Source organism: Podarcis cretensis (assembly GCF_951804945.1).
Source record: "Podarcis cretensis genome assembly, chromosome: 13".
NCBI classification, from domain to species: domain Eukaryota; kingdom Metazoa; phylum Chordata; class Lepidosauria; order Squamata; family Lacertidae; genus Podarcis; species Podarcis cretensis.
The window spans coordinates 42,137,710-42,149,385 of NC_137182.1; the positions used below are offsets into that span (position 1 = coordinate 42,137,710).

The window sequence follows — 11,676 nt, forward strand, 5'->3', positions numbered from 1 at the left end:
AGCAAGAGAAGCTGTTTTTGGTGAATTGTAACTTTTGCAGTTACAGCATCTAAGGACCGGGTGAGGTTGATAATGCTTCTGCTTCCCTGGCACCTCCTGCAATCTGCCACTGCAGCCAGAGGCTGTGAGAGATGTCAGCAGCTTAGTGAGGGAGTCCTGGCCTATGAGGAACTATTCTCTGATTGCTTCACCATCCATTTCCAGGTCAGGAGATTTGACAAATTCAGCAGCAGAGTAGCACTAGAAACATTTGAGAGCCAGGGGACGCTTATATGTAGCATACACAGTTCTTATGCTTCGTTTGAAGATGCATTTCAAGATGTATCTCAAACAAGTACTAAAATAAGAAATCAGCTATATAAGAAATGCTAAAAAGAATAGAATCATAGAATTGGAAGGAACCTTGAGGGTCATCTAGTCCAACCCCCTGCAATGCGGTAATCTTTTACCCAACATGGGGCTCGAACCCACAACCCTGAGTTTCACCGTCTCATGCTCTACCAACTGAACTATCCCAGCTTCTTTTTTAAAACAATGTGAGTGATTGAAGTAATTTATTTCTATTTATACCACATTTCTGTCTCCTTTTTTCAGTCTGCAGAGATAGGATTTTTGGGTCCCCTCCCCCACGCCATAGGAAGTGAGCTCTAGACAACTGGAGCCACCACCAAGAAAGCCCTGCCCCAGATTTGGACCCTCAGAGGAAAGACCATAAACTGTGCTTCTGACCCAGATCTGTGACCAACTGCAAAGGTCTATTAAATGCATATTTAATATTTCAGAGGTGGGGAACCTGTGGCGGCTCTCTGGAGTCTAGGGCTGATGTCAGTTGTGGTCCAGCAACACGTGGAATGTCACAGGTTCCCCCATCCCTGATGTATATCTTTATCTGAAAGAGCAAGTTTTCCTCTGGGTCACCTTGGTGCAGGAATTGAGCTGCTTGGTGCAGAATTTGCACACTAACCCTGCTCATTTACCAAGGCAAGAATGTGAGCTTAGTTTTTTGCTTCCTTTCATTCTCGTTGCCTGCAGACCATGTGTGAGGGATATGCTGCTCCTTTAATGAAAGAAGAAAATGGCCACCCCGATTCCAGATTCCAGGAGATCTTCAGTGGTACCTTGTGCCTGTCTTTCAGTGAGGAGCATCAATGTGATGAGGAACGTCATACTAGAGTTGTGACTGCACACCATTACCAGCAACGTGGGCATTTCAGTCAATATGTACGGGAGATGCTATGAGGGCAGATGTTGTGCTGAGAACAAACAGCTTATCGATGGTTTAGAAGGTGGTGGGGATACCAGATACCAAGCTGGGTTACAAAATGTACCCAAACAAGATGTACGTAGTAGATGTTGTGATGGCTTGGACGCTGAAGGAGAACAGAGATCCCACCCAGAGTTGGACGTTGATGAGATCAAGAAAATAATCAAGTTACACTCAAACACTGAGTGTAAGCAAACTTGTGGCAGCAACTGGAATGATCCTCCACAAGCCAATGGGGATTTAGATGGGGAGAATGATCTGCATGTCTATCTAGATGAGGAGGGTGCCCAAGATTTGTCTTCTGATGTGGACGGTGACATTAACCAAGACACCGGTGGAAGCCCTAATCAAGCTTTCCAAACAGATGTGGAAGGAACCCGAAGTGTCTCTCCAGAGGTGGAGGGAGAAGCAGATGGAGAGTCCACTGAGGACTTTGATTCTGATGCGGACGATGGAGAGGACCGTGTTGTCTGCTTGGATGTCAGCGATGGTGGCAGAGACTTCGACATTAGTCAACGGGACGTCAACTGCGAATCGTCCCTCGTGGTCACCTCGCCCGCTTCCCCTTCTGCGCCTGACAAACCGTACAGGTGCCCTGAATGTGGGAAATGCTTTGGCACCAGCTCCATCTTGGGCCAGCACCGCCGCATCCACAGCGGAGAGAAGCCCTACAAGTGCGGCACCTGCGGCAAATGCTTCACCCGGGGCTCGACCTTCCTCCAGCACCAGCGGACGCACACGGGCGAGAAGCCGTACAAATGTCCCGATTGCGGCAGGTGCTTCGGCCGGAGCTCCAACCTCATTCAGCACCAGCGGGTCCACACGGGGGAGAGGCCCTACGACTGCGGCACCTGCGGAAAGTCCTTTTCCCTCAGCTCCACCCTGATCCAACACCAGATCATCCACACGGGAGAGAAACCGTACAAATGCCCCGATTGCGGCAAGTGCTTCAACCGCAACTCCAACTTGCTGAACCACCGGCGGGTGCACACCGGGGAGCGCCCCTTTGCCTGCCGTGCCTGCGGCAAGACGTTTTCCGAGAGCTCCTCCCTCACCCAGCACCAGCGAACCCACACCGGGGAGCGCCCTTTCCGGTGCAAGGAATGCGGCAAGTCCTTTTCGCTCAGCTCCACTCTGATCCAGCACCACGTCACCCACACCGGGGAGAAACCTTATGAGTGCATGGACTGCGGCAAGTCCTTTGGCCTCAGCTCCACCCTGCTGCGCCACCAGAGGGTCCACACCGGAGAAAAGCCCTTTGAGTGCCAGGACTGCGGGAAGACCTTCGGCATCAGTTCGCACTTCTTGCAGCACCGCCGAGTCCACACAGGCGAACGGCCCTTTCAGTGCCCGGATTGCGGACACGCCTTTAGCCAGAGGGCGCATTTGGCACTGCATCAAAAGACCCATCAAAATGGGACAGCCCCGCAGCTCCGCCACCAAACCCTCTACATCTGCAGCGACTGTGGGAAGAGCTTCCGGCAGAGCTCTCACTTGGCGCAACACCAGAGGGTCCACACCGGCGAGAGGCCATACCGATGCGAGGACTGTGGCCACGGCTTCTCTCAGAGTTCCAAGCTGCTGGAGCACCAGCGGGTCCACACCGGCGAGAGGCCGTACGCTTGCAAGGATTGCGGGCGCCGTTTTGGGCACAGCTCAGCGCTGTCACAACACCGGCGCATCCACACCGGTGAGAGGCCATACCAGTGCCCACGCTGCGAGAAGGCTTTCTGCCAGAGCTCGGCTCTTGTGCAGCACCAGCGTATCCACACCGGGGAACTGCCGTATGCGTGCCAGGAATGCGGGAAGCGCTTCCGATACCTCCTGCAGTACACGCGGCACCAAAAGGCGCATTTCAGGGCAGGGGCCTCAGCTGCTGGTCTTGCGGGAGAAGCAGCTCCGTTAGCAATGAAGAACAAGCTGGTACCTTCAGCAGGGGATGAGACCTGAATGGCAAATGGTTCTTCCACAGTGGAACATGGAGTGTGACTAATTTGGCATGAGGCTGAGGGGAATAGCAGGGGCTTATAAGGCGGAGGGAATTCTGAGGAAATGGTGGCGGGCAAAAATGGTACTTAGGTGGGGAGCGAATCCTGTAGCATCATAATCTTGCTTTGGAGAATGGTGTGGCAGAGGGAGTGGGGCAGCTGTTTCATAAGTGGGGTGGCCATTTTGAATCACAGAAGGTGTGAATACGGAAATTAGGGTCAGAAGAAAGCAGGCCCATGTAGTAGAGCAAACTTTTTCAGCAGGGGGCTGGCTATATTTTGAAAAAAGAACAAATTCCTATGCCCCACAAATAACCCAGAGATGCATTTTAAATAAAAGGACACATTCTACTCATGTAAAAACACGCTGACCATCCTCGGGCCGGATTTAGAATGCGATTGGGCCGGATCTGGCCCCCGGGCCTTAGTTTGCCTACCCATGTAGTAGAGGAAAAGGAAAATCCTGTGTGAGGGACATTTTAAATGGGTGGAAAGTTGAAGACAAAAATATTCTCCTCATAACCTCTTGTATGTCCTCAGGGAACATCTTTTTTCCTCAGAAATGCTCCCTAATATTAACATGTGCGTACAAGAGGCAGAAGAGGAAATGCTCCTCTTTGGAGGCACACTTCCCTCCAATAATCCTGTCAATTTTACTGTCACTGATTTCTTCATGGCCCTTCTCGACCACTTCATCTATAAGTAGGACATGACATCTCCAATTAATTCCTGTTCCAAGATACAAAACCTCTGATTTATTTATTTTTAATTACCGTACTTTTCGCACCATAACACTCAGTTTTCCCCCCCTAAAAGGTAAAGGGAAATGTGTGTGCGCGTTATGGAGCGAATGCAGGCAGGAGGAGCCGCTCTTGCTGGCTGTTCGGCAGCCTCTCTTCCTCCGCTTGGCTCGCTGAGAAGCCGGCAACAGCTGAGTGTCGGGAGACAGCCTCTCTTCCTCCTGTCTGCCTGCTCTATGGCTTTTTGGCGAGGTGGGAGAAGGGAGGCAGCTCGGAAGCCAGCAAGAGCTGCACGCAGCGTGTAAAAGCCAAGGTGGGGAAAGGGAGACAGCCTCTCTTTCTCAGTGTCTGCCTGCTCTATGGCTCTCCCTTACACAAATGTAAGCGGCTCTTACTCTGCTTTCTTTACAATGAGTCGGAAGGAGGGACAAAGAGGGCATCCCCTTCCGTCCCTCCCCCAGCACCTCACCGGTAAATTCAAACAAAGCGGCTTACAAGGCTCGTGTCCCTGAGTCTCCTCCTCCTCTTTTTGCTCCGGTTCGAGGCAAGGCAGATGCACAAATGTGAGTTCCCCTTCTCTCTTCCTTCCCTCCCTCCCTCCCTCCCTCTTCCAACTTCAAAAAATATTGGGGGGACAGCCAGGTAAGCCCCACTCACATACCACAATGGGGGGTGGGGGATGACTCCCTCAAATATTTAATGGGGGGGGGTGAAGGCACCTAGGCCCATAGGAGTTGCCTGCTTTGCCTAGGACAAATCTGAGCTCTCCATCTCTCTTCCTTCCTTCCCTCCCTCCCTCTTCCAACTTCAATAAAATATTGGGGGGGGGCAGGTACAGGTAAGCCCCATCTCACAGACTGCAATGATCTCAAGACAAAGTGCATGCACACTGGTACCTTATATGAATGGCAATGCCCATCAGCATGGGGGGAGGATGACTCCCTCAAATATTTAATAGGGGGGGGTGAAGTTGGCTGCTTTGCCTAGGACAAGTGTGAGCTCCCCCCCCCTTCCTTCATCACTGTATTGGAGATACCATACATTATTGACAGTTCCTTCATTCACGTGGTTACAAAGCACGGATCCACATGGATCCTCAGGATTTTTGCACTGGGTCACCCCAAATTCACCATCAGATCACATAGCATGTCCATGTCTACAGCTTGCACCCAAAAAATCACGCACCCACTGTTGCCTGGGGCCGCAGTGGTGCAAAAACGTGGTTACAAAGCACGGATCCACATGGATCCTCAGGATTTTTGCATTGGGCTACCCCAAACTCACCGTCAGATCACATGTCTGTGGCCACAGCATGAACCACAAAAATCATACATCCACTGTTTCGTTTAGAATATTTTTTTTTCTTGTTTTCCCCCTCTAAAAGCTATGTTCGTGTTATGGTTGGGAGCGTGTTATAGAGCGAAAAATATGGTAACTTAGGGGGAAATTGCTGAGTAAAATGGAAAACCACTACGGTAGTTCGTGGCATTCAGAGCTAAATGTAAAAACACATACCGTATTTTTCGCCCTATAGGACGCCCCGGCCCATAGGACGCACCTAGATTTGGGGGGGGGGGATAAAGGAAAAAAATTATTCCCCCCCCCAGGCGCGGGGCTGGGGGCCCAAGCTTCCCCCGACCGCAGCCCCCAGAATGGGACCCAGAGCCATGCCGAAGCTGCGTGCAGCTTTGGCATCGCTCTGGGAGCTTGCGGGGCTGGGGGAGGGGGAAGCCCTCCGCCAGCCTCCAAACCAGGTCGGGAGACAGCGGGATGGCGCGCTGCGCCTCCCCGCTGTCCCCCGAGTTTGCGGGGCTGGCGACGGGGAGGAGCAGGCTTCTCCCCCCCGCCAGCCTTCTAACAAAGGCGCACTGACCCCTCTCGCTCTCCAGTCTTCAGCGAAAGCCTGCATTCGCCCCATAGGATGCACACACATTTCCCCTTCATTTTTGCAGGGGAAAAAGTGCGTCCTATAGGGCGAAAAATACGGTAGGTCCCACTATCCAAATACTCATACGAAAATTCACTTATCCAAATATGAGAAATTTGTCCCCAAACTTGCCATACACACTGCAGATTCAGATAGCCAAACAGCCAGACCTGTGTGTCAAACTGTAAACAAATAAGTTGCCTTAAATGAGTCTTGCTTTTTTGTGTTTTGCTGGTCCATGGTCATTTTGCCAGAAACCATGGTGGCAGGGGAGAAAAAAAAAGGGAGAGAAATCAGACAAATAAGAGAGCATTTTCCCCCTTCCTTATTTGCCTTTTGTAGGATTTCAGAGGGTTTTCCTGCTTTTTTGTTCTTTTGTAATTTTGAACTCTTAAGTTCCATGGTTGGGAACACAATAGAAATTTCCCCATAGGAATTAATGGAAATTGTTGACTTGTTATGCAAATACTCACCAAACCAATGATTTCCTGAGAATGCATTGTATTAGGATAGTGGGACCTGTGTACATCTTTCGAATGATTAATACATTGTGTCTAATTCGGTCGACACACATATAATACTATTTTATACAGTTAGGAGAGAAGCAAGAGTACATTTTAAATAGTTCTAGTATTGTTGATTAATTTCCCTACGTTGAGTTCTACCAACCTAGAACCCAGAATAAACCCACTGAAATTAATGGACCTAATCATGCCCATTAATTTATTTGGGTCTACTCTGGGAATAACTAATAATTGGATACAACCCAATGGTTCCTGTCAAATTAAATTTAGTTGTTAAAGACAACTGATCCTGGGGAGATTTTGGTGGGCTTATTGATTTCATTTGGGCTTGGTGCAGCTAATTTCTGTATAGCAGTGGCTCCCTGTTAGTGGGCTGCAGACCCCAGGGGGTCCACGAAACCCACCCAAGGGGTCCGTGGCACCACTCACATAACAAAAAATACTATGTAAATATCAAAATTTTCAAAAGTAGGAGGTCTGTGGCTTTGCTTTTGAAAAACAGGGTCTGCGGTATTTAGCTAATTGTGAATCACTGCCGTATCAGGCTGCATGGTTGATCTTACCCGTGTTCTCTTCTGAATAAATATGTACGCTATTCAGCTGCATGTCTCTCTGGAACTGAATGGAGCTTATCTCACATTCAAACCACACACTTAAAATGTTCTGATGCCACTTTAAGCAGCCATGGCTTCCCCCAAAGAATGCTGGGAGCTGTAGTTCGTTAAGCGTCCTGAAAGTTGCTAGGTTGCCTCCTGTTCCCCTCCTTTAGCAATCAAACCCTCTTCAAGGGATCTCTGGAAATTGTAGCTCTGTGAGGGGAATAGGGGGTTCCCTAACAACGTTTGACACCTGTAACACACAGCAGCTCCCAGAATTCTTTGGAGGAACCCACAACTGTTTAAAGCAGTATTACAGTGCTTGAAATGTGTTGTGCGAATGCGGTCTGAGTAGACATGTATAGGATTGGCCTGCACATTCAATGGGACACATGTGCTACGTAATCAATAGCATTGATTTTAGTAGAATTTCCACTGCAATCCTCTAAATGTCATTCAGAAGTAAATCCCATTGAGTTCAGTATCCTATACTCCCAGATTTGTGGGGAAGTCTAGTAACTGGATTTGGGCCAATATGTACTGTGGACTCAGTACATATATTTTAAGGACATACTGGTAATCACTCCAGCGATTTCTTTTGTTTGAAATGCTGACGTAAATGATACGTTGTTTTTTTAGTTGTAATTGGTGCTTGGAAGAGTTTCAACTACCGATCTTCAGCTTTCCAAAGGTAATTACATTTAATTGCTGCCTTCTAAACATTCTTTCACCCTTCACTTTTAGGAGGGAAAAATCCCAAGCACTAGTCTCTGAATTTTTCTCTTTAGTTGTTTTATTCTCTGCCAAATAGTTGCTTTCTGGCAAGCAAATCTTCCACATGCCGTGCACCTGTTAAAACTACGCCTGTGCCCACCTCCTCTTGCCAAAGAGATAAACATAATTCTTTCTGGTTGAGAAGAGGGGCCTTTATTCTTCACTCTGCCCTTGAGGCGAGGACAAAATGTTGTGAGGAAGCATTGTTCTTTACTTCCAGCTTTGTCCAGAGGACATACACCAGGAGGAAAGGGAATCTCTGAGAGAATAGGCTCTTAAGAGAAAGGCTGGCATTCTTGATTCCTTCCCCAAGTTTGAGAAAGACAGTGAATCCCACTAGTTGGAGTGGGGGGGGGCACGTTTGGAAATCTAAGAAACTGTTGCTGGTTCCACAAAATGCCCATTTCACAGAAGAAAAATCGGCAATCCTCACAATGACACCCTCTCCAGACAAAAGGTAGAACACCTGCACACACCTGTAAACAAATAAAACACAAAAGCAGGCGACGGTCTGCAAAGACCCAGCAACTTCCAACAAACCAAATCACAAGAAAAAATAAAATCATTGAGAACTGGGAGCGGCAGAGAGCTGGGAGCAGCAAGGGTGTTGTTTGAGAGTGCTGTGGTGCCCACAGGCACCATGTTGGGAACTGCAGAGGTAGCCTGATTCTCCTGTGTTCTGTCACTGGTTCCAGAACAGGGAACCGAGAGCCAACTGGGTTAGAGAGGGCAGCGCTGTGAGCCTATCAATGCCTCGCTTTCTCTCAGAGAGGTAGAAATTAGCTTTTCAATATTCTGGGTAAGGTAGGTGGGCAATATTCTGGGTAAGGTAGGTGAGGAAAACGCCTCTCTTGTGAACAGCAGGAGAGCTAGAGCAGCTGAAACACACATTCACAGATTCTTGAACAGTCAAGCTGTTTTCAAGATGTTGATGCAAAAACCCTGAGAAGAAATAGAATGGACATCTGCTTGCTGTTCCCCAGGGATGAGAGACATTCCTCGATTAAGAATGTAGCATAACTGCGTTATCTCATTCACCAGTTTGTGCCTCTTTCACTTGCTTGTAATAAAGACTTATGGGCACACCTGGGTGTACATCTCTTATTTACTGAACTTCAGGATTGCCGTCTCTGCATGGTTTGAGTCTTGGGGCTCTCCTATTCCATAAACTTTGGGTCTGTTCTCTACTGTTACATACAGTGCAAGGTTTCTCTGGAGTTATCCGCCCTCCCTCAGACAGGTATTTCCATGAATTCGTAATGGGTAGCCCTACAGATTTTGTGGACTACAGCTGCCATCATTCCTGATCATTAGCCACACAGCTTGTGGCGATGGGAGTTGGAGTTCAACATCTGGAGGGCACCAAGTTGGCTACCCTTCTATGAACATGCAAAAAGGGTTTTCTTCACAGGGACCGACACGTCTTTCCATGCTTCGTTGTTCTTAATTATATGCAATTAGATTTTAATAATCGGCCAAGATGTATGCATGTACACCCTTCAGCTAGGATGCAGCTACAAAAGCAATACTGATGAAGGAACTGATGAAGTCTGATGAAGGGACGTCCTAAGGAAAAGCTGGACATTCCAGGATAAAATCAGAAACTGGGATGGCTTCTGTGAATCCTGGACTGTCCCCACATACCTAAAAGCCCACCTTCTTGGTGGTTCTGCCACCCTCAGAAGCTCAGGCTGGTGGGCCTGGAGAGGGCCTTCTCTGTGGCAGCCCCTAAATTGTGGAACTCCCTCCCCACAGAGGTGCAGCCATCTGGCAACTTCTTTATACAGTTCGGGGCAAATGCTGAAGTTGCATCTCTTTTTACCCTGGCCTTTGCTACGTGAGGTGTCTTATTTTCAGGTCCCACCCTATGTTATGTGGTTGTATTTTTTAATAATAAGTCTTTAAAGGTAAAGGCAAAGGTACCCCTGCCCGTACGGGCCAGCCTTGCCAGACTCTAGGGTTGTGCGCTCATCTCACTCTAGAGGCCAGGAGCCGGCACCGTCCGCAGACACTTCCGGGTCACATGGCCAGTGTGACATCGCTGCTCTGGAGAGCCTGCACCAGCGCAGCACACGGAACGCCGTTTACCTTCCCGCTATAAAGCGGTACCTATTTATCTACTTGCACTTTAAGGGTGCTTTCGAACTGCTAGGTGGGCAGGAGCTGGGACCGAAAGACGGGAGCTCACCCTGCCGCGGGGATTCGAACCGCCGACCATATGATCAGCAAGTCCTAGGCACTGTGGTTTTACCCACAGCGCCACCCGCGTCCCCACTATAAGTCTTTAGATTGCTGTTAATGTTGTGTTTTAACCCACCGAGGAACCTGAGGACGAAGGGTGGGTAAGAAATTAAAATTATAATTGACAGCAGTAGCCATAACGATCACTGTAAACTAAACAGATGTAACAAGAATAAAATGGTCAAATTAAAATATGATTAGAACACACAGGACCAACAATAGCAGATTAGTGGCAATATCACCACCCAACTCCAGGAGGTTAATCATAATCATCTTAAGAAATGTATTACTTCTACCCCTCCCATTTGGGTTGCCCCAGCCACTCTGGGCAGGCTTCCAACAGAATATAAAAACACAATGAAACACCAGACATTAAAAGCTTCTCAAATCTTGGGGGCAACTGCAATAAAGACCCTGCTTTGCGCATGTGACCTCTTCATTTTGCACATGGAACAGGGCGAAGGGATATTCAAAGGAAATCTGTGGATTTTGTCTTTTGGTCTGGGAAATCCCAGCTGTCATCGCTTTCCTTAAATCAACCTGCCTGACTACAGTGAGCAAGCAAGGTTGCCTACCAGCTAATTAAACAATTAAACGCACTCAAGGAGCGCTTGTGTTGGTCTGATTGCTTGATTAAAAAATAATTTCTTCATTAGCCTGAGGAAACACCGTGCTAATTCCAAGAAGAACCACAAACTGCTTCCACACCCTTAGGAGTCTCTCTCTCTCTCTGGTGCTGACCAGCTTTCAACCTCTTGCCCTTTCCCACAATACGGCTACCACCTTCCACCCTCCCAAATTCCCCACAGCAGCCAGAAATCCAACAGGAGCAGCTTTCTCCAGCCAGATGGAAAAGAAGGACCACAGATTAAATATCTCGGCCGAGGAGGTAGTAAAGCTTTGTAAACGAGTCCTTTGCATCTGTAAAAAGAAGAAGAGAGAAATATGCACAACTTACAGACTTAACACATAGAATAAGAGAATCAGAAGAACATACGTTCAAAGAAGATTGGATAACGTTTATTGAATATATGGGAAATAATTGTCTATAGCTGAAAACGCTGGCAGCATTAAGATAAATTCAACAGTGTAAATCAGTTTTGATGGATGCAAGAATGGAATATTGAATGGTATAGTTTTTGTAAAATACGCAGGGATTTATGATATGTAAAATGAACCATGGAAAGAGAAGAAGGGAAGTCATTGATGTCTTAAGGAAAATGAGTATCTTGAATTGTAAAAAAGAAAACTTATTAAAATTTATATACAAAAAAGAGGAAGGGGGTCGGGGCATTTTGGCTCCCGGTGCTTATCGCTCTGGACCGCTTTGCAGAGGAGCGCCGAGCTGATCTGGGAATTCTGGTTCCCCAAATCCACTACGCTCCTTGGAAATCGAATGCGCCCACGAGGGCGCAATGCGCCTTCCCGGAGCTGCAGCCAAGAGATTCCTCCCTGAGCCTGCTCCGTCCCAGAAAGCAAGCCAGGAGTCCCGGCCCCGGCCACCTGCCTCTTTAAATGGAAATGGTTAACCACCATAGAGAATGCCTCCTCTTTCTCCTTTCCATTCCCTGCCTGCAAGCGGCGGAAGAGGGGGACCGTGCAGAGGAGGGAACTTCCTCTGA

At 48.2% G+C, this 11,676-nt stretch overlaps 1 protein-coding gene across 1 annotated transcript in view; it reads left to right on the forward strand.

The window, feature by feature from the left end:
- Nucleotides 1-5,475, forward strand: part of LOC307201622 (uncharacterized protein) — a 32,350-nt gene extending 26,875 nt beyond the window's left edge. The window contains exon 6 of the mRNA XM_079950901.1: nt 1,181-5,475. Coding sequence (XP_079807027.1) covers nt 1,181-3,214 — 2,034 coding nt within the window. The 3' untranslated portion in view covers nt 3,215-5,475. The remainder of the gene's footprint in view (nt 1-1,180) is intronic.
- The last annotated feature ends 6,201 nt before the right edge of the window (nt 5,476-11,676 follow it).